This window comes from Neofelis nebulosa, chromosome 10 (assembly GCF_028018385.1).
Source record: "Neofelis nebulosa isolate mNeoNeb1 chromosome 10, mNeoNeb1.pri, whole genome shotgun sequence".
In the NCBI taxonomy this organism is placed as follows: Eukaryota; Metazoa; Chordata; class Mammalia; order Carnivora; family Felidae; genus Neofelis; species Neofelis nebulosa.
In genome coordinates this window covers 32959367-32983692 of record NC_080791.1, presented here as the reverse complement: position 1 = coordinate 32983692, position 24326 = coordinate 32959367, and the positions used below count along the sequence as shown (strand labels likewise).

The 24326-nt window shown below is 36.7% G+C and overlaps 1 protein-coding gene across 2 annotated transcripts in view; it reads left to right on the top strand.

The window, feature by feature from the left end:
- The window catches only part of ARHGAP42 (Rho GTPase activating protein 42), a 312428-nt gene that overhangs the window by 192907 nt on the left and 95195 nt on the right, over positions 1–24326 (top strand). For both annotated transcript variants that reach the window (XM_058687389.1, XM_058687388.1), the window contains exon 5: positions 16380–16481. In XM_058687389.1, coding sequence (XP_058543372.1) covers positions 16380–16481 — 102 coding nt within the window. The remainder of the gene's footprint in view (positions 1–16379; positions 16482–24326) is intronic.

The window sequence follows — 24326 nt, the reverse complement described above, 5'->3', positions numbered from 1 at the left end:
GTTTTCATTTCTGCTGTGTTGGTTGTGATCTCTCCTCTTTCATTCTTGATTTTATTTATTTGGGTCCTTTCCTTTTTCTTTTTGATCAAACTGGCTAGTGGTTTATCAATTTTGTTAATTCTTTCAAAAAACCAGCTTCTGGTTTCATTGATCTGTTCTACCGGGTTCTTTTCTGGTTTTGATAGCATTAGTTTTTGCTCTAATCTTTATTATTTCCTGTCTTTTGCTGGTTTTGGGTTTATTTGTTGTTCTTTTTCCAGCTCCTTAAGGCGTAAGGTTAGGTTGTGTATCTGAGATCTTTCTTCCTTCTTTAAGAAGGCCTGGATTGCTATATACTTTCCTCTTGTGACTGCCTTTGCTATATCCCAGAGGTTTTGGGTTGTGGTATTATCATTCTCATTGGCTTCCATATGGTTTTTAATTTCCTCTTTAACTTCTTGGTTAGTCCATTCATTATTAATAGGATGTTGTTCAGTCTCCAAATATTTGTTACCTTTCCAAATTTTTTCTTGAGGTTGATTTCAAGTTTCAAAGCGTTGTGGTCTGAACATATGCACGGTATAATCTATATCTTTTTGTACTTGCTTAGGGCTGATTTGTGTCCCAGTATGTGGTCTATTCTGCAGATCGTTCCACGTGCACTGGAGAAGAATGTATATTCCGCTGCTTTAGGATGAAATGTTCTGACTATATCTGTTAAGTCCATCTGGTCCAGTGTGTCATTCAAAGTCATTGTTTCTTTGTTGATTTTTGGATGAGATGATCTGTCCATTGTTGTGAGTGGGGTGTTGAAGGCACCTACTTTTATGGTATTACAACAGATGAGTTTCTTTATGTTTGTGATTAATTGATGTATATGTTTGGGTGCTGCCACATTTGGCGCATAAATGTGTACAATTGTTAGGTCTTCTTGGTGGATAGACCCCTTGATTATGATATAATGCCATTCTGCATGTCTTGATACAGTCTTTATTTTAAAGTCTAGATTATCTGATATAAGTATGGCTACTCCAGCTTTGTTTTGTTGACCAGTAGCATGATACATAGTTCTCCATCCCCTTATTTTCAATTGAAGGTGTCTTTAGGTCTAAAGTGGGTCTCTTGTAAATAGCGTATAGATGGATCTTCTTTTTGTATCCATTCTGTTACCCTATGTCTTTTGATTGGAGCATTGAGTCCATTGATGTTTAAAGTGAGTACTTAAAGATATGAATGTATTGCCATTATGATGCTTGTAGACTTGGAGTTTCTGGTGGTGTTGTCTGGTCCTTTCTAATCTTTGTTGCTTTGGGTATTTATATATGTACACACATATATACATACACATACATACTCACCTTTTCTCCCCTCAGAGAGTCCCCGTTAAAATTTCTTGCAGGGCTGGCTTAGTGGTCACAAACTCCTTTAATTTTTGTTTGTCTGGGAAACTATTCATCTCTCCTCCTATTTTGAATGACAGCCTTGCTGGATAAAGAATTATTGGCTGTATATTTTTCTGATTCAGCACATTGAATATATCCTGCCACTCCTTTCTGGTCTGCCAAGTTTTTGTGGATAGGTCTGCTGCAATCCTGATCTGTCTTCCCTTGTAGGTTAGGGACTTTTTCCCCTTGCTGCTTTCATGATTCTCTCCTTGCCTGAGTATTTTGTGAATTTGACTATAATATGACTTGTTGACGGTTGGTTTTTGTTGAATCTAAGGGTGGTCCTCTGTGCTTCCTGGATTTTGATGTCTGTGTCTTTCCCCAGGTTAGGAAAGGTTTTCGCTATGATATGCTCACATAACTCTTCTACCCCTATTTCTCTCTCTTCATGGTCTGGGACCCTTATGATTATGATGTTATTTCTTTTTAATGAGTGACTGAGTTCTCTAATTCTTAAATTGTGCTCTTTGCCTTCATCTCCCTCTTTTATTCTGCTTCGTTATTCTCTATAAGTTTCTCCTCTATATCGTTGATTCACTGTTCTGCCTCATCCATCCTTGCTGCCGCAGCATCCATCCATGATTACAGCTCAGTTATAGCATTTTTAATTTCATTCTGACTAGTTTTTACTTCTTTTATCTCTGCAGAAAGGGATTCTAATCTATTTTTAACTCTTTCTAGTATTCTTGGATATCTAGTTCAGACATCTTGCTTGTATCTGTGTTGGTTAAATCCCTGGCTGTTGTTTCTTTGTGCTCTTTATTTTGGGGTGAATTCCTTCGTTTTGTTATTTTGAAGTGAGAAAAGGAATTAATGCGGCAGAAGAGTTAAAATTAAAAATACTAAAATTTAAAAAATATTAAAATTAAAAAGTAAACACACACACAGACAAATCGAATAAATGATGCTAACTCCTAGTAGTGTTTTGGTCTGGGTGTTGAAAGTGGTTTTACTGATTAGAGAAAAAAAAGCAGGGGGGAAGGAAATCATTTGGGAATTTGAAAAAATGAATACATTGAAGTAGACTAAAATCAGATGATGGGAGTAAAATAGAATTTGAAAATATGTATACAAATAAAGAATATAGTAGAAAAACATTAAAGAAAAATATTTTTAATTAGAATTAAAAATAAAAATGAATTTTTTCTCTTGCTGTATTCACGAAAAAGAAAAGAAAGGAAAAAGAGAAAAAAAAGGAAGTAGTTTGAAAATTTGAAAGAGAATACACTGTAGTAGACTAAAATAAAATGATGAAAGTAAAATAGAATTTGAAAAAATTTACCTAAAAGCAATAAGTATAGTAAAAAAATTAAGGAAAAATATTTTTAATAGAAATGGAAAGTAAAAATGAAGGTTTTTTTTCTTTCTGCATTCAAGAAAAAGAAAAGAAACAAAAAAGAGGAAAAAGAGAAGGGAGATCGTTTCAAAATTTGAAAAAGTGAATACACTGAAGTAGACTAAAATAAAGTGATGTAAGTAAAATAGAATTTGAAAAAAATTACACCAAAGTAAAAAAATAGTAAAACAATTAAAGAAAACGATTTTTAATAAAAATTGAAAATAAAAATGATTTTTTTTCTTTCTGTATTCAAGAAAAAGAAGAGAAGTGAAAAAGAAAAAAAAAGGAAATTGAATAGATGGACCTGCTAACGGATTGAAATAGGACTGAAATTACTTCGTTTTCCCGTAGACGTCAGACTATGAAGTGCTTTATAGTCCATAAACTAAGTAGGCGGTGATACTTGTGTTCTTGAAGAGGGAGGTTGGCCCAGTTGGGCGGGGCTCAGTGTAATGGCTCCATTCTCCACTAGATGATGCTGCTAGTATTCTGGGGTGCGGAATTGTGGCATTCGTAGGTGTGTATGTGCATGCGCGGGAGCGGTGAACGTGGCGTCACCCAGCTACCCAGTCTCTAGTATCGGAAGTCTGTTCTCCCGGATCATCAATCGCGCACCCGTCCTCTGTCTTCAGCTTTCGTCCACTTCCCGCTTTTTCACTGTCCATGATCAGACCCCAGGCAGTACCTCTCTCCCGAGTTTTGTCTCAGATGCAGCTGTTTTCCCTAGCCCCTTACTTCTGAAGGACTGCGGCTTCGACCCGTTCTGCTCCTCTGTGGGAGGGTCTCACTGAGCAATGCCTGAATGAGCAATGGCCGAATGCTGACTGCACCCAGGAACGCCTGCTGGACCCTGCTGCTGCCGGTGCCCCAAGACTGCAGCCAGGTGCCAGCCTGCACCAGAAAAAGTTCACAAGATAGTGTAGTGGCAGCTTTTGAGGTATTATAGAAAATCACAACACACATCTGGCACCAGGCTTCACCCTTAATGACCTGGTTCCAGCACCAGTGAATGTGGCCATTTACTGGGGTCTGATGGGACCAGGTGGCTTCAACAGTCTCTACCAAATGTCCTTCCAGCAGTTGAACCGCTTTCCTCGTGTGGCCTGAGAACCTCCTGGACCCCACTCTGTTCCTGGGGATTTGCCCTTCCCACCAGAGCACCACCAGGTATCAAGCTGCAGAGCTGCAGCCTTTGCGCTCCCCTTGTTTACAGTCTTAATGGAATTTAAACCCTCTCTTTTCTCCTTTTTCCTTTCTCCCTTTTTAGTTTAGTCCCTGCGGGTGTTGCCAATTTTTCACTTTCTCTCCAGCTGTTTTTGGGGAGGGGTGCTTCTCCCATATTCTCCACTCACCCCCTAGTCTCTGTCCTCTCTCCACCCGCAAAAGCACTTCCCTTCCTGTGGCTTCTTGCTCCCCAAGGCCAGCTCTCCATGCCACATACCTGCTGAATTCTGTGGTTCAGGTTGTGCAGATTGTTGTGTTAACCCTCCAATCAGTTTTCTAGGTGTACAGGATCGTTTAGTGTTGGTCTGGCTATATTTCATGGACATGAGACACACAAAAACTTTCCATGCTGTTCTGCCATCTTGGCTCCTCCTCATGGAACTATTCTTTTAAGAACACAGATCTTTCTTTCTTTCTTTCCTTTCTTTCCTTTCTTTCCTTTCTTTCTTTGTTATCCCAGGACATTTGGGCAGCTCGATCAGTTGAGATTCCAACCTAGCTCAGGTCATGATCCCAGGATTGTGGGACTGAGCCACGAGTTGGGCTCTGCACTGAGCGTGGAACCTGCTGAAGTTTAAGTTTCTCTCTCTTTCCCCCTGCCCTTGTCCCCTGCTCAGGCTTTCTCTCTCTCTCTCAAAAAATAAAGAAAGTAAGAAGGAAGGAAGGAAGGAAGGAAGGAAGGAAGGAAGGAAGGAAGGAAGACAGACAGGTTATCCCAAGCTCAAGGAAGAGTAGAGGAAGTGAGTAGGCATGTCATTTTACAGTGCAAATTTTGTTGCAGGATTTTTGACCACTATTCCCAGTATTCATTATCTTGCCACTTCGAAGAATGAAGAGGCGGACACAAAATGAGCAGCAGGCAAAAGTTTATTAGAATATAAGATGAGGAAGGAAGAATAGGAGAGCTGTCTTTACAGAGAGGGGACATTCGAAAGTGAATGCCCAAGAACTATAGGCAGGGTTCCTTGTTTTATAAGGTTCTGGTCAGCCTTCCCCCTTCACTTTCTTATTCCTTCTCAGGTTCTACCCTCATTAGGTGGAAAACTCCAGGTGCTGGGTTTTCCATTCCTGATTGGCTCATTTGCATTATATGAGGGGTGGTTTGTGGCCCTATTTAGGTCTTTTGTCAAATTCCTGAGGGGGAGTAGGTGGGGGTCTGTTACATTCTTAAGAGGAACCTTATACCTGATGGGGTTTGCTGTGGTCAGACACTCCCAGCATTATTTCAAAATAGGTGTTTTTCCCCACCCAGGGAAATCAGGCCCTAATCTTTCCCTCTCTGCCTACTGAATCCTATCTTCTCCTATCATGTGCATTCATTTCTACTTGTTATGGCTTTCATCTCCTTTTTCAGTTGAATACAGTGCTTCTCATAAGCAGTCTTTGTCATAGTCTTGTATTTCCATGTTTGTTTTTCCTTCCATATTTTAAATGGTTTTTGAATTTTGTGATTTAGATTTTCTTTAAGTCCTTTGTCATCCAAGAAAAACAGAGATTTCAGTGTTGGCCATGAAAAAAGCTTTAGGTTACCTTTAATTAGGAAATCCCTAGATTCACCTAAGGTAATTTTCCAAATATCCTGCCTACTATGCAGAGTTGTGTAACCTTAGTTTTATCCATGGTGTAATGCCAGAGCCCTTAAGATAGCCACACCGGACTATCCACCCCCTGGTTCCAGTCTTCTCCATTTTCCCACAGTCACAGAAGATTGACAATGGAAACCCATCAGAAACTGAACAGCATTCTCTCTCCCCCAATGTCTAAAGTAACATAAGTACTTCCTCTGCTTCCTGCTCTTCTTGTCTTTCATCCCTTTTCTTCCCCTTATCCCTGTTTCAGCCATTTGTTCGCTTTACTATAAATTTCCCTCTAAGCACTGCCTTTGTTTCAACCCACAAGTTTCAGTAAATTATGTTTTCATTTAGTTCAAATTATTTTAAAATCTCTTGAGATTTCTTTTACCCATGTATCATTTAGGAGTGTATTTTGTGATTTTTTCCCCCCAGGTATCATTTTGTCATTGATTTCTAGTTTAATCCACTGTGGTCTGAGAACAGAAATTTTATGATTTCTGTTCTTTTAAATTTGCTAAGATGTGTTTTATAGCCCAGAATGTAGTGTGTCTTGAAGAAGAATGTTTCCATGTGAGCTTGAGAAGAATGTGTCATCTGCTGTCGTTGGAATGAGATGGTCTGTAAACGTCCATTACATCCAGTTGACTGATGGTACTGTTGAGTTTAACTGTGATCTCACTGATTTTTCTGCTTGCTGGACTTGTCCATTTCTAAAAGATAAGTGTTGAAGTCTCTAAATATGATAGTGGATTCATCTATTTTCTTTGACATTCTATCAGTATTTGCCTCTTGTATTTTGATGATTTGCTGTTAAGTGCATACACATAAGGATTGTTATGTCTTTTGGAAAAACTGACCTCTTTATCATTATGTAATGTCCTTCTGTATCCTTGATAATTTTCTTTGCTGTGAAGTCTGCTCTGTCTGAAATTAATATGGCTACTTTTGCTATCTTTTGATTAGTGTTAGTAGGGTAGATTTTTCTCTAGTCATATACTTTTAATGTATATATCCTTATATTTAAAAAAGCTTCTTATAGACAACATATAATTGAGTCTTGTCTTTTTTGATCCACTATGACAATGTGTGTGTTAATCTGTATATTTAGCACATTGGTGCTCAAAGTGACTATTGATGTAGTTGAATTAATATCTGTCATATTTGTTATCTTCCATTTGTTGCCCTTTTTTTGTTGTTGTTCCTATGTTTGTGTTCCATTTTTTTTTCCCCTTATTGGTTTTAATTGAGTATTTTATATGATTTTATTTTCTCTTTTTTCTTAGCATATCAATTATACTTTCTTTAAACCTTTTTTATAGTGGTTGCTCTAGAATTTTCTTTTTTTTTTAATATAAGTTTATTTATTTTGAGAGAGAGAGAGAGAGAGAGAGAGAGAGAGAGAGAGAGAGAAGCGAGCATGCACAAGCAGGGGAGGGACAGAGAGAAGGAGAGACAGATCCCAAGCAGGCTCTGTGCCATCAGCACAGATACCAATGTGGGGCTCAACCTCACGATCTGTGAGATCATGACCTGAGCTGAGATCAAGAGTTGGACATTTAACAGACTGAACCACCCAGGCGCCCCTGCTATAGAATTTTCTATATACATTTACACCTAATCCAAATCTACTTTCAAATATGCTATACAGCTTCACTGATAGTGCAAATACCTTATAATAACAAAATACTGCTGATTCCTCCCTTTTATCCCTTGTACCATTGCTGTCCTTCATTTCACTTATACATAAGCAAACATATATATATAAGCATACAGAATTGAATACATTGTTGATGGTATTATTTTATGTTAGCTTATTTAAGAATAAGAAAAAAAATAAGTTTTTATTTTATCTTCAAGTGTTGCTCTTTCTTTCTTCATGTATCCCAGTTTTTCACTATATCCTTTTACTTCTCCCTGAAGAACTTCTTTTAACATTTCTTACAAGATGTGTCCTCAGTTGTTGTTAGTATGACAAAGTCTTTATTTTACTTTTAAAGGAGAATTTCATAGGATATAGAAAATTAAATTGGTCAGGGTATTATTCCCCTGTACTTAAATATTTCATTCTACTCTTTTATTTTGCTTACATACTTTCTGAGGAGAAGCTGGTTGAAATTCCTATCTCTGTTTCTGTATAGGTAAGATTTTTTTTTTCTTCAGGTTTCTTTCAAGATTTTTTCTTTATCTTTGACTTTTCTGCAGCTAAAGTGTGTTAGGTGTGACACATTGTGTGCTGTAGATACAGCTTTTCTGGGTACTTCACCTACTTTCTTCTGAACTTTCTAGAACTGTGGCTTGATATCTGATATTAATTTGGGAAAATTCTGTCATTATTGCTTCAGCTATTGCTTATTTCTTCTGTTCCTTCCTTTTGTCATTGTCCCACAGTTCTTGAATATTCTGGGTTTTGTTTGTTTGTTTTATCTGAGCCTTTTTTTTCTTCTTTCTGCTTTCAAAGTTTTGAAGTTCCTATTGACAAATACTTAAGCTTCACTCAGCCATGTCCAGTTTACTAATGAGCCTTTCAATGACATTCTTCATTTCTTCAACAGTGTTTGTTTGTTTTTTATCTCAAACATTTGTCATTCCTTCTTAGAATTTTCATTTCCATTTCCATTACTCATCTGTTCTTGCATGTTATCTGCTCTCTCCTTTTGAGCTCTTAGCATATTAATTGGAGTTTTAAGAAACTTTTGGTCTGATGAATGCTAACATTTCTGCCCAAACTGGGCAGAATGCTAACATTTCTGCCCCAGCTCTGTTAGGTTCGTTTTAAAAACACTAATATGTAGATGATGGTAAAATAGTTTCTCCCAAGAACAGAATGCTCTAGCATATTTTAAAATGTTTACTTCTCCCTACTGAAGGCAGCAGGAGAGGATTTTTCTCTATTTTTTTTTTTTTTTACTTGGAGAATTTCCTTGAGCCCTTGTATGTAAAACTAATAAAATCATGTGGAGGTGGGGGAAGCTGTATGAGTGGGCCCCCTGGAATTTTACCTCTCAGACCTATCCATAGTGAGCTCCAGCCACTCTCTAATTACAGTTCATGTATTTCTACCTGGGTACAGATTTCCAAGGGGGTTTTTGCTTCAGTAAATTACAATTCTCTGTATCTACCTATTTGGCTCTCAATTTGGGGGCAGTAGTTTGCCCTGTGACCTTACTACTTCAATGGGTCTAAGAAGACTTATTAATCTTTCAGTTTGTTCCTCTTTTTACTTCTTAGGACAGGGCAGCAGTAACTAAGCTCCTTACACCCAGGACCAGAAACCAGAAGTCCTCTTTATTCTCTTAATCTCTCCTGTACCAACCCCTCCACCTTTTTTTTTTTTTTTTTTTTTTTTTTAAGGAGACAGGATTTAAAAGTGCTATAGTTTGAATCTTCAGGCTTCTTTGGATCACATTTTACTATGCAGATAGCATGGGCTTTCAAACTAGACAGTTGAGTTTGGTTATCCACTGCATCCATTATAAATCTTCTCTGATGGTTTCATGTTTGTGGAATGAGGATACTTCCTCTTACTTGTAGGGTTTGCATGTGGAGCTCTGGTGTGCAAACTACAACTTTGTAGCCACTTAAAGAAAGATTGGTTCCTGTCAGTTGAGCATCCGGCTCTTGGCTTCAGTTTAGGCCATGATCTCATGGTTCCTGGGATTGAGCCCTGTGTGGGGCTCTGCGCTGACACTGCAAAGCCTGCTTGGGATTCTCTCCCTCTCAATCAATCAATCAATCTCTGTCTCTCTCTCTCTCTCTCTCTCTCTCTCTCTGTCTCTCTCTTTCTCTTTCTCTTTCTCTCTCTCTCCCTCTTTATTTCTCTCTAAATAAATAAATAAACAAAAAATATTTTAAAAATATACAAAGATTGGTTCCTTCTTTCAGTTTTCTTCTCAGCCTTGCTCAGCCTGAGTAGCAGTATCACCTACAAAATGGGAATTTAATAAAGGCTCAAAACAATAAATTCATAAAAAACTAATTTGTGAGCAAGATGTCAGAATACCCATAGAAAACTTCCTCTTCCCTGTATTCTAATTCTATCACTTTCTTAGTACCCTTCTAACATTTATCTTTCTGTACCTCTTTCAATATAGTCTATATATTCCCACCCTCTAAGTTATTTCTCTTTCTCTTCTCCCATTTTTAGACTGAATTTAATTTTTATTGAAGATATACAAAGTTTTTAAAAATTTAATAATGTACAAAGGTTTATAAGTTATAAAACAAATCAACTGCCTACCCCATCTCTCTGCTCTGAAGTTCTGTTCCCCCAAATCAGCCACTTTTCTTTAAACTATTATTTTACAATAATTACCATTTTCCTAAATAATAAGCTCAGTCATATATTTTGCTTCAATTTTAGACATTAAATTAGTTTACCTACAATAGAACATTAATATTACACACTTTTACCATACCACAGCCACTGCTACTCCATATATATTTCTGCTCTTGCCATCCATCAGATATATACTCATAGTTTTTAAAACTAGTGGTCAGTATTTACATAATAATGAAATTATTGTTCATAGGTAAGCCCTACCAAGATCTATGATTACATTTCCATTCTTGCATGTTTTTAGTTTTCCTAGAGTTAATAATTGCCTTGTTTGTAAAATCAAGATAAAATTCTCTGTTTTCAAATGCACAAATGTAGTTACGGAACATATATTACGTTTGAACACATCAGAACCTTTGTTTTATTCATTTATTTTTTTTTAAGAAACATTGCTACTGGACCTCTCATCTTAACTGTTTGCTTTCATAGGTTTACTACTCCATCTGTTTTCATAGAAGTTCATATTACCTTAATCCTGGGAATCCCCTTTGTTTGAACTAGATCCTGTGTTTTGGTTTTGGTTTATTCCTTCATTTTAGTGAAGCGCATCTGTCAATATCTTTCTGAGAAATGGTACTTGGGTAAATTTTTTTAATGTGTTTACAAATATTTTTATTCTACATTTAAATCTAGATTGCCAGTTTTACTGGATATATAACTCTAAATTGGAATTATTTATTCCTCAGAATTTTGAATGCTTTGCACTTTTGTTTTATAACTTTCTGTGTTGATGTTGTGGATTCATTAGTGTTATGATCTGATACTTTTTATTTGACCTCTGTTTTTAGGTTTTCAGTTTTATCCATGGTTTTGTAATATTTCATGATGTTTTGTCTTACAGGTATTTTCTTATTTAATGTGCTTTGTACATATTTCTCATGGAAAATTTTAATATGAGAACTTTTTTCTCAATTCTGGAAATTTTCATGTGTCGTTTTTTAGTAATTTCCTCCCTACACTTTCTCTTTCAGTAGTTTGATTAGACAGATGCTGGTTTTCCTGATTAACTCCTGATTTTGTTTTCATCTGTTGTTCTTTAGTTCATAGCCCCTCTCTTGTTTTATTGATTACTCATATCTCATATTCATTGTCCTCCTTACAGAGCAAACATTCTTATGGGTTTAATATGCATATTTGTGTTCTTGTAAAATTGTTACCATTTTGTATGCATGTCTCTTTAATTTACATAAATGATTTAGTATTACTTGCCTGTTTTGTATTTTTTAACTCAAAATCATATTTAAAAAAATTTTTTTAACGTTTATTCATCTTTGAGAGATGGAGAGAGACAGAGCATGAGTGGGGAAGGGGCAGAGAGAGGGAGACACAGAATCGGAAGCAGGATCCAGGTTCTGAGCTGTCAGCACAGAGCCCAGCGCGGGGCTTGAACTCACGAACTGCGAGATCATGACCTGAGCTGAAGTTGGACGCTCAACCGACTGAGCCACCCAGGCGCACCTCAAAATTGTATTTTAAGATCTGTCAACATTTAATCTTTTCTTCTAACTTCTGCCTAGCACTCCATGGTATTCATCAAATTCATTTTTGGTCTATTAATGAATACACTGGCTATCTTCCTGTTCCCATATGCTCATTTATGTTTTCCTTATGGACTTTTATATGTGGATCTTTTTGTGATTTATACCCAGAAGCTGGTTCTTAGGGCCACTTAGTAGTGTGACATCTCTCTTTAGAAAGGCTGTACCCCTGTACAATTCCACCAGTAATATATAAAGTCTCCTGTATCTCCACATGCACTCAATATGTAGCATTATTCAACTTTCTAACTCTTGCCAAATCTGATATAATGTGATATCCCAATATTTTAATTTGCTTTTTTTCTCAATCACTAATGAGTTTTAACAACTCTTTAAATGCTTGTTACCCTTTGGACTTTCCTCTTCTGTGTCTTATACCTTTATATCTTTCATCTATTTCTGTTTGTTTGTTTTTTTTTTTTATCATTCCAGTTTGTAGTTCTTCATAAAGGGCTTTGTCCTTATGAGTCTGATCACCTGGTGGTGGTAGTGGCGAGGTAATTGGGAATGATGGAGATGTGGTGAATTATAGTGGTAGAGCTACCCAAAAGAAGACCTTTCGGAGTGTCTATATCTCAGGAGATTGAGGAAGAGGGACTTGGTGGGCAGTGGTTGAGGAGCCTGGGAATGGTTGGCTGCAATCATCACAGGAAGGACATTGCTGTGTAAGCTATACTGATATCCTCAACAATCTGAGTTTCTGGTACCAGGAATCTCTTGGGCCTTAGGAAACTCCTACACAACATGTGGTTGAAATAGTTTAGCATCTGACACTTCTAGGACTTAGAGATGGTGATGTCACCCTGAGCTGCCATTCTAATCAGTGAGTAGATGCCATCATCAGAGGAAGAAGAAGTCTAGCCAGGATTGGTAGTCAGGGCTATAACTTATCCTCTCAGTGCTTAGCACAGTACCAGTTTATAAGAGTTCCACATATGTTTGAAATAGAAATTCAGCTATTGGTATTTATTATTCTTCGTATTACTTTTTCTACTGCTATAGATTCACTTGAAGGATTTTTTCAAAATATGCACAAACTGCTCATTAGCTGATGGCTATACTAACATAATGACATAAATAGTTGCATGGAAAATTTCACAGTATCTCGGATGATAATTATAACATTGAATTGTCTTAAAGTCTGATGTAGAAATCTTAAATATGCACTCCATTTTTATAAAAGATATATAGGAAATAAGTTTTCACTTTATTTTTAATAATTTATATTATGAGAAATCAAAATAAAGGTTCATGACAATTGTCTAAACAAAACTTTACAGTGGTTTTCTATAGAAAAAATACAATTAGATAACATTTTGAGAATTTCTAGTTGTGATTTTCTAAATCACAAGTTGTAGAGTCTCTTCTTCTTCTTTGGTACCCTCTTGTGGTCAGTGGAAGGGATTGGTTTGGACTTCTTTTAACAATTATGTATAGTTTCATGTTTTTTATCTGCATGATAGACCTATCATTTTTATAAATATTGACTTTTTTTTTGGCTATATACAAATTTGGAGTAAAATCGACAGTTGGGAGTTTTCTTCCCATTCCTTACTTTGCTGTGTAAAGTGAAGGTGTGGCACAACCACACTTACTAATCTTAGAAGCTGAGATATAATATGATCACTGTGCTTAGAGTAAATGTGGTATCATCTGGAAAGCAGATTGATTGCAGACCCAGAACTTACCTTATACTTTTGTCAGCTAAGATTGGGTTTGGGGACTAATTTGCCATTTTTGATGATCTATTTTAAATTTTATAATACATACACACACACACACACACACACAAACACATCACACATATATACATATATATGTGACTTAATTTTATTTTATTTAAAAATGTTATTATTTTGTTATTAGACTTCATTTTAAGTGATTACCTAGTTCAAATGCACTTAACTGCATTTACAGGAAATGTGACAGTATAATGTAGTCTCTTTTTTTCAAATCATGCTCTGACACTAAGAAGACAGGAATCCTGTGCAGAATTTAGTAAAGATTCATGGATTATTTTTCCCTTCCCTCTGCAGCATTTGTTTCAGAGCAGATTCTTAGCCTGATATCCATAACATGTAACCAAAAGATAAGAGATAGCTGTGTGGTATTCAGTTATTAAATCCAAATGAGACTTGGCTTATATGAGGAGTACATCATGGCTTTGGGGACAGATGTGAATTTCAAGGAGAAATGCTCTTTGTTTTCAAGAAAATGCTTCCCTACATTATGGTTGTCCTTCATGTGGCCTACTCAGTTCTTTAATTTTAGGCTAGATCTGAGTGTGTTTTTGTTGTCTACATCATTGGAACCTTTGAGTAGATCTGTTGCTGGCCTGGTGAAGTACTAGGATTTGAATAAGAGTCCAGAAAGTGCTCTGGGAATGAGTTTTATATTGCCAGGAATGCTGACATGTTGGCACTGAATTGTTTCCAAAAATGCCATCAAACACTGACTGAAAACAAAGATACTAGTGTTGTCACCACAGCTGTGTTCTCTTTGCCTTTACACAGTTTCTTCTATGCACAGCAAAAAATTTTAAGTCCCCTAAAATGAAAGTGAGTCAGCATTGTGTAATTTGTAATGTGTAACTGTAATGTGACTGGTTGCCCCCCAGTGTTTGTGCACATTGGGATTGAGTTAAGCTGTTAAGCTATTTGTGTAGAATTGTCCCTGGTATTACGGATTTTGTTTTGTTTTGTTTTGTTTTGTTTTGTTTTGTTTTAAACAAATGGACTATCTGTGAGGGATTGTGGTGTCCAGTGTTATAAGAGGACGAAGTTCCCTTGTTCATTAAATAGTTATTGAGCACTTTCTCAAATATTCAGTTTTAAAAAGAGGATAGGGTACATACCTAAATTTCTCTCCTACAGTGTCAAACACAAACACTATAAGAAATTTATATGTAAAGCTCTGTGAGCCTTCAAAAGGGAGGGAGAGTTGATGGAAGGGACTTGTGAATGAGGCCTGTTTGAGTTGTGTGCTAAAGTGTATGTAACTTGAATATGTGGAAATTAGAAGAAATGAGCATTTTGTCAGAGGAGAGATGACCTGCAGAGAAAAAAGATAAGGAGCTCAAAAGTGCTAGTGGGAGAGACTTTTCAAAACGTTGATTGGGAAGGTCAATTGTGAGCATGAAATGCTAGATTAAAAAGTAAGCTCCATTGAACAAAGGATGAAATATTCACCCAGGTGTCTTGTTGCAACAGTAGAGAGGACAAGCTTGTTCCATCCTGAGCCTTGGACTTCTCTGCTTCCTTCTGGGTCTGCTGCTCCACATTCTGTAATAGGAGTTTCTCAGTAGACCTGCTTTTTTGATGTGAATACCACTCTTTATTTTTTTATTGTGTTTCTCCGGCCACATTTTCTCCTTATGTAATAAAAATCCCTTGAAGATTTTGACTTTTCTCATTTATCAGTCCAATAGTTTAATTTACAGACATATTAGTACTTCTTAAATGGCCCAAAAGTGACTTGAACTTTTACAGTGCTCTTCCCATTTGGTGTAATTTTGTCCGTTAACTTTCTGAAGTTCCATATTTGGAACTAGATCATGGTGAGTTAAAAATGTCAGAGGTGGCAGTGAATCAAAAAAATTACTTGGATCTATCAGTCTGAATCTGACAACTTCAGATAATGGGACAGACAGACCAGAGGCCTGCCTGTCTTTTCCCTTTCTTCTTTCTTCCCCTCCTCCTCCTGTCCATCCATACATCTATCCATGTATTAATTTTTTTTTTCCTATTGATGTATAGTTGGCACACAATGTTACATTGTTTTCAGGTGTGCAATACAGTGATTCTACAACTCTATACATTATGTTGTACTCTTCTCTGTATTGTTCCAATTTTAGTATGTGTGCTACTGAAACAAGCATATACCCATCTATTATTATTTTTTATTAACCTCTTTGAAATACTTCAGCAAATAATGAAGGAAAACATTATGCATAATAATCAGAGAGCTTGTTAAAAATTAATAATTCCTGAATCTCTGGATGGGGATAATAGGAAGCTGCATTTTGAATAGAAATACTTGACTCTCATTAAAGTGGTCCAGACATTGCATTTCCAATAACACTGAAATAAAAGCAAAGAAGAGTACTTCTTTGGTGAATGAAATTTATGAGTATGATCACCTAGTATTTATTTCATAGGGACTCATAAATAGAAAAAAAGTTCCCTGATGAAAAACATATTTATAGTTGGAGAACATTATATGTCGAGGCATGTCTTTCTCCTTTAGGATTTTATTCCATTTGCATTTCTATAAGAATGCACCACCAGCTGAAAGGTATAGATTTCCCCTGCAGCTTCCCCTATAAGATAATACAATTTTAAGAGTAAGCAAAGGTTAGCCATTAGTTATGTTGAGTGTATGATAAAGATGTTGTTAACCTTTTTGGTTTGATTTTGAACCATCTTACTTAATTATTTCATGCTACCAATTTTTAGAAGTTTGTTTCCCTCTGTTTCCCCTCATCAAGAATGGTTTGAAATATCAGGTATCTTTTTGTAGCTGGGAAATAATGATTCCTTAAAAGAGTCTATGTGAGCACTTCTCTAAACTGGTTATATGTTAACTCATTGAAATCACCAAAAAAATGAAATGAGACACTCTCTCTTGGTCCTATCTCACACTTACTAGATCAGAATTTCCTATTGAGAATCAATTATAAAGTTCTCAGAGGGATTCTACTCTAGCCAACCTGGCTCCCTTCATACTATAGTTCCATGAACTTCTTTGAGAATTTTGTTTACATATTTGAATACATAGTCAAATGACTTGTTTCACATCCTTCTTCCTACTCCATCAAGTTTTATACATATTTGGAGCTCACTAAATCTGTAGTAAATACTTGTATTGGACATTTGATGGTGATGGTAAAAAAAAAATCAAAATTTTAGTCTCTAATTAGTATGTTTTGTTGTTGTTACCCCCTAGGATGGAAAGAAGAAGTTTGATAAGGAAAGTGAAAAGTACTATTCTATTCTTGAGAAACATTTAAATTTGTCTGCAAAGAAAAAGGAATCTCATTTGCAAGAGGTAAGTTTTTCCAATTGAAATGTGAAAAGGGCATTAGCATTAAATCATGTGAAGTCCAAATTTCCAAAGGTGGTAGTATCTCAAAATATGCGACTCTTTTTAAAAAGTGTGTATTTATGTATTTTGAGAGAGAGAGAGGAAGCTCTGGTGCCCACACATGAACAGGGAGAGGGGCAGAGAGAGAGAGTCTCAAGCAAGCTCCTTGCTGATAGTGCCCCCCCACACACACAACAAGGGGCTTGATCTCAGAAATCATGAAGTCATGACCTAAGCCGAAACCAAGAGTGGGAAGCTCAACTGACTGAGCCACCAAGGCACTCCCCAAATCTGCTACTCTTTAATAATGATGAGAAGGAATAGAATAAGACTTTTTTCTTTTCTTATTGGGCATTTTTTCAATGTCAGGACCTACCAAATTCATGGAATAGCTTTTTTTATATCTGTTTTTAAGGTGTTGCTTCTGCATTAAGGGGAAAACAGATCCACAATTACACATTATAAAATCTCTATTTTTTTTATCAATTTTCTTAAAAAACAAGGCAACAGAAATATTTTACTAACATCTATGCATGGAAGCAGTCCATATCTTCCCTTTTTTTCTGAAATATTTATCATTGGTAGTTTTTAAGTATAATTAATAAAATCGAGTAGTCCTTTTACTAAAGTGTAATATTGTTCCAGTTCCAGTGATCAGATACGTTTAAAAACAAAAATTGGGCCCTCTTGCCATTATCTAATATCTTAGCAACTATAAAATCTTGACACATGGCTGACACTGAACCATGGGAGTTGTTGAACTCATTCACCTGCAGTTCCTTACTGCCCTCCAGACCTTTGCAGGGAATCTTATACTGTGCTGAGTCTCCTCCAGTCTCCTCTTTCTCTTCTGTTTGTACTTCTAGATATCTCAGTTAAGAACCTTTTTCAAATGCCTCCTCTTAATCTTTATAGCAAAGCCACCTACCTTCCTGAACTGCTTATCAAACCTGGATCTCCACTCTCTTTATTCCTTATTTGCCTTACCTCCACATTCACCCACAAGGCATACTTGTTAAGTTGGAGTATGGATGCAGTGGAGTCAAAAGGCATGCCTGGAGTCAAAAGGCATGAGAGGGTTATTTTTATTTCTTTTTGCTCTTTGCTATTCTCCTATGTTCTCATTTAGTGAACTGAATCTCTCATTCAAAAAATGTTTTTTTAAAAAAAGTTTTAATATTGGTAATTTTTGTTATTTACACATGTATTCATTATAACTAATATATTGTTATTAACACCTGTTATTAAAGTAGGATATGTTTATATACACTTATGTGTCTAGGGAAAGATTTTCTGACTAAATTGAAATGGAGAAAAATCTGTCATTAAGAAAAATCATATTTTTAGTTTTCATTGGCATGTCTAATCTTATGAAGTACTATGTTGTAACTTAATATTATATTTACATGTTCCAGACTTCTTAAATGCTCGCTTACCTCTTTGATTATTACACTGCAAGAAACCTAGGAAAGAATGGAGTGTGTAAATGTAGTCATGTAAAGGAAGGCTCACCTTATTATCACAGTAAACCACTATCTGTCATGCCAAGGGCTTTGGCCAGGTGCCATTTTAAAAATATACCCCTTCTAAATCAAGGGTGCTTTTTAGAATCTTTAAAGGGTTATATGTTCTTAAGATTCAGATTCAGACTCAGATATTGCCTAAACCATCAAGCAAATACTAACTTTATCCAAATTCTAAAATCCTCTAGAGGGTATACTTCAGTTTTCCCTGACAACCTAACTCTGTATTTAATATTTGCCTGTTAGTAGCCCTCAATCCCTCAGGCTATGGTAGAAAAGAATATCTGTTCTGGTTCTGTATTTAGTTGGAGCCTAGGAAAACCTATAATATGATTAATAGCATTCTCTACTTGCCCCATTACACACACACACACACACACACACACTCACGTGCACACACTCACGTGCACACACACATGTGCATGCAGGCACATACTTCTTTTCCAGGAGCCATAACCTACAACAGAACACAGTGCACAAATTGTGCCAGAGCAGCTGTTCAGAGCACATAATAGGCAAGGGAAAATGTGCATTGTTTTTTTTCCCTCTACTCTTCCAAGAATCAAACCTGTTGAAGGGAGAAGCTGCCATGCTTGCATTTAATTCTGTAACCTCCGTTCCTTTCCAGAGAAACTCTGGTACTTCTGTCAGTACCCAGCTTATTAAGCTGTTTTCAGAAACACCACTCTGTGCCTTCTCACCTGCACACTTGACTTCTTGTTGATTTCTTAATGGAAAATAAGTGGTTGCCCATTTATAGTACTGAATTAGGGGTCAGCTTGTGTTGATAAAACTACAAGGCTATCAATGAGATGGATCATTGGAGTAAACAGAATTAGAAAGACTTGTTAAGATTATAGGCTTTATAGTAAACGAAAAGAAGTAATATTTGATATGTAACTGGATACTTTATTTCTATGTATAAGAGGAAGAGATCATAAAGGAAATGTGGAAAGACCAGAATGTATAAAAATAATCTCTATTTCAAAATGTATTAAATCAAATGAAAAGTAAAAGTTTTAGGGAATTTGTACAACATATGACACAGGATTACCATCTCTTATGTATAAGTTGCATTTGCAAATCACTGTGAAAAAGTCTTCAATGGAAAAATATGAGGTAACCATTTGAAAGAGCACAGAGTGGAGAAGAAGATGGTGTTGGAGTAGAAGGACCCTAGGCTTTCCTCATCCCATGAATATAATTAGATAACTATCAAATCATGCTAAATATCCCAGAAATTGACCTGAAGACTAGCAGAACAAACTTCACAACTAAACATAGAGAAGAAGCCACATCAAAGAAGGTAGGAAGTGCAGAGACACAGTTTGAGAGAGAAATGGATCATGGCCATTGTGATGGGAGGGAGCCATAATTGTGGAGAAGGGTGAGAGACAGACTAACACGCTACAGAGGAGTGCACAGGAAAAACAAATCCCCTTGGCAATTGGCTTGGAAAGCAAGAGGGGCTGAATTTCATGAGTTCTGGCAACCAGTGGGACTTAAATCCTGGAGTTCTGTGGGAGGGAAGGCAGGACAAACAGGCTGTGGATGTACAGTGTGGAAATAGGAATCTGAAGAGCATTTGGGGGCACTCAGTGGTGAGGTTACTTGGTTATCCCAGAGCATGTCCCAGAGAGGTAGCATTCATAGAGAGACCCTTCTAGGAACAAAGGAATTAGCAGGTGCTATTTCCCTTCCCTGCCCCTCAGCATAAGTACAAGGCCACCTGTGGGAACTACTGCAGCATAGGCACTACCTACCTTGCTTAAACCAAGTCCTGCCCTCGCTCCCAACTCCATGCCCTATCTAGTCATGTTTACCTTAGTTCCAGAATGGAAGGCCCATACCCCCAAAAGACCAGCCCAAACCCCTGCCAACACTGCGTCTCCAGATGCAGGAGTTTTGTGTAGCCTAGGTTCCAGTGGCGATGGCAATATGTCTCATTTCACAAGCAGATCAGAGCACACCTAGTTAAAACATGCCACATTCAGGCCAGGGTCCAAACACTGCTCACAGCAGGCAAAGAGAGACTTTGTAGATGACTGGCCTGAAGGGACACAAGAGCAGACCACATACAGCATACATTGGAGACACTCCTGGACAGGGGACACTACAGTGTAGGTCACTACAGGACCTCTTCTTCATAAGGCCATTACCCTCAAGCATAAGAGATGTACCTGACTTTCCTAACATAGGCATGGAGACTTACACAAAGTGAGAAGACAGAGGACTTTGTCCCAAATAGGACAAGGCCAAGGCCAGAGATCTAAATGAAACAGATCTAAGTAATCTGGCTGATAAAGAATTTAAAGTAATGATCATAAAGATACTCAGTAAATTTGAGAAAAGAGCGAAAGCCATCAGTGAGACCCATAACAGAGATAAGGAACATAACAGGGATAAAGGGCTCAATAAACAAAATGAAAAACCCACTTGATGGAATGAACAGTAGGCTGGAAGAACCAGAGGAATGAATGAATGACCTAGAAGGCAGAGTAATGGAAAGTAATCAAGCTGAACAAAGAGAGAAAGAGGATTTTGCAAAATGAGAATAGACTTAGGGAAATCAGTGACTCGTCTACACAGAGTCCAATGTGGAGCTCGAACCCACAAACCATGAGATCATGACTTGAGCCAAAGTTGGACATTTAACCGACCTAGCCACCCAGGCGCCCCTGAAGTACCAATACTTATATCAGACAAAGTAAACTTTAAAACAAAGACTAATAAGAGACAAAGAAAGATATTACATAATAATAAAGAGGACAGTCCAATAAGAAGATGATAGTTATGTGCCTAACATGGGAGCATCCAAATACATAAAGGAATTAATAACAAACACAAAGGAATTAATTGATGGTAACACAATAGTGGGGGATTTTAATACCCTACGTACATCAATGGTGATACGATCTAAACAGAAAATCAACGAGGAAAGAATGGCTTTGAATGACACACTGGACCAGATGGATTTCTCAGATACATTCAGAACATTCCGTCTTAAAACAGCAGAATACACATGCTATTCTTTTTTTTTTTTTTTTTAACTTCAAATTTTTATTTAATTCTAGTTAGTTAACATACAGTACAATATTGGTTTCAGGAGTAGAATTCAGTGATTCATCACTTAACATACAACACCCAGTGCTCATCATAACAAGTGCCCTCCTTAATACCCATCACCCATCTAGCCCATCCCCCACCCACCTCCCTCCATCAAACCTCAGTTTGTTCTCTATCTTTAATAGTGTCTTATGGTTTGTTCCCTTGTTCTCTTTTTCTTGCCCTCCATATGTTCATCTGTTTTCCTTCTTAAATTCCACATATGAGTGAAATCATATGGTATTTGTCTTTCTCTGACTTATTTCGCTTAGCGTAATACACTCTAGCTTCATCTACATTGTTGCAAATGGCGAGATTTCATTCTTTTTTGATGAAAGAATAATATTCCATATATATATATATATATATATATATATATATATATATATATATATATATAAACACACACACCACATCTCTTTTTCCATCCATCAGTCAATGGACATTTGTGCTTGCTCCGTAGTTTGGCTATTGTTGATAATGCTGGTATAAACATCAGGGTACATGTACCCCTTCACATCAGCATTTTTGTATCCTTTGGGTAAATACCTAGTCGTGCAATTGCTGGATTATAGGATAGTTCTATTTTTAACTTTTTGGGGAACCTCCATACTGTTTTTCAGAGTGGCTGCACCAGTTTGCATTCCCACCAACAATTTAAGAGGGTTCCCCTTTCTTTGTATTGTTGCCAACACCTGTTGTTTCTTGTGTTATTAATTTTAGCCATTCTGACAGGTGTGAAGTGATAGCTCTTTGTGGTTTTGATTGGTATTTCCCTAATGATGAGTGAAGTTGAGCACCTTTTCATGTGTCTGTTAGCCAACCATCTGGGAGTCTTCTTTGGAAAAGTGTCTATTCATGTCTTCTGCCCATTTCTTAACTAGATTACTTGTATTTTGGTTGTTGAGTTTGATAAATTCTTTATAGATTTTAAATACTAATCCTTTATCTGATATGTCATTTGCAAATACCTTTTCCCATTTTCGTAGGCTGCCTTTTAGGTTTATTGATTGTTTCCTTTGCTGTGGTGAAGCTTTTTCTCTTGTTGAAGTCCCAATAGTTCATTTTTGCTTTTGTTTCCCTTCCCCCTGGCTATGTGTCTAGTTAGAAGTTGCTCCAGCTGAGGTCAAAGAGGTTGCTGCCTATGTTCTTCTCTACAAATATTTTTAAGTTTATTTATTTATTTTGAGAGACAGAGAAAGAGAAAGAGTGTGCATGAGTGGGGGGGGGGGGTGCAGAGAGAGAGAGGGAGAGAGAGAGAGAATCCCAAGCAGACTCTGTTAGCAGAGGCTTGAACTCATAAACCACGAGAGCATGACTGGAGATGAAGTTGGACGCTTAACTGACTGAGCAACCCAGGCACCTCTCCTCTATGATTTTGATGGTTTTCTGCCTCACATTTAGGTCTTTCATCCATTTTGAATTTATTTTTGTGTATAGTGTAAGAAAGTGGTCCAGTTTCATTCTTCTGCATGTTGCTGTCTAGTTTTCCCAACACCATTTGTTGAAGAGACTTTTTTCCATTGGATATTTTTTCCTGCTTTGTCAAGGATGAGTTGACTGTATAGTTGTGGATCAATTTCTGGGTTTTTTACTCTGTTCCATTGATCTGTATGTCTGTTTTTGCGCCAGTACCCTACTGTCTTGATGACTGCAGCTTTGTAATATAGCTTAAAATACAGAATTGTGATGCCTCTTGTTTTGTTTTTCACTTTCAGAATTGCTTTGGCTATATGAGGTCTTTTCTGGCTCCATACAAATTTTTGGATTGTTAGTTCTAGCTTTATGAAGAATGCTGGTGGTATTTTGATAGGGATTGCATTAAATGTGTAGATTGCTTTGGGTAGTGTAGAACTTTAATAATGTTTTTTTCTTCCAATCCATGAGCATGGAATGCTTTTCCATTTCTTTGTGTCCCCTTCAATATCTTTCATAAGTCTTCTATAGTTTTCAGAGTACAGATCTTTTACCTCTTTAGTTAGGCTTATTCCTAGGTATATTATCGTTTTTGGTGCAATTGTAAAAGGGGGTTGATTCCTCACTTTCTTTTTCTGCTACTTCATTATCAGTGTATAAAAATGCAACAGATTTCTGCTCATTGATTTTATATCCTGCAACTTTTCTGAATTCATGTATTCTAACAATTTTTTGGTGGAGTCTTTTGCAAATAGTAAAAGTTTGACTTCTTCCTTGCTGATTTGTATGTGATTTATTTCTTTTTGTTGTCTGATTGCTGAGGCTAAGACTTCCAGTACTATGTTGTAATGGTGAGAATGGAGATCCTTCACTCATTCTTGACCATGGTGGAAAGGCTTTCAGTTTTTCCCCATTGAGGATGATATTAGCTGTGGGTCTTTTGTATATGGACTTTATGATGTTGAGGTATGTCCCGTCTATCCTTACTTTGTTGAAGGTTTTTATCAAGAATGGAAGCTGTATTTTGTCACATGCTTTTTCTGCATCTTTTGAGTGGATCATATGGTTCTTTTCCTTTCTTTTATTAATATGGTGTATCACATTGATTGATTTGTACCTATTGAACCAGCTCTGCAGCCCAGGAATAAATCCCACTGGTATGTACTGTTGGATTCGATTTGCTAGTCTCATGTTGATAATTTTTGCATCCATGTTTATTAAGCATACTGGCCTGTAATTCTCCTTTTTTTAAAAAAGTGGAGTCTTTGTCTGGTTTTGGAATCAAGGTAATGCTGGCCTTGTAGAATGAGTTCAGAAGTTTTCCTTCCATTTCTATTTTTTTTTTTTGGAACAGTTTGAGAAGAGTAAGTATCAAGTCTCGTTTAAATGTCTGGTAGAATTCCCCTGGGAACCCATCTAACCCTGGACTTTGGTTCATTGGGAGATTTTTGATAACCAATTCTGTTTCTTTGCTGGTTATGGATCTATTCAAATTTTCTATTTCTTCCTGTTTCCGTTTTTGTAGTTTGTATGTTTCTAGAAATTTATTCTTTTCTTCCAGATTGCCCAGTTTGCTGACATATAAATTTTCATAGTATTCTCTTATAATTGTATTTCGGTGGTGTTGCTTGTGATCTCTCCCATTTCATTTGTGATTTTTTTGGATCCTTTCTGTTTTCTTTTTGATAAGTCTAGCTAGGAGTTTATCCATTTTATTAATTCTTTCAAAGAACTAGCTCTTAATTTCATTGATCTGTTCTACTAC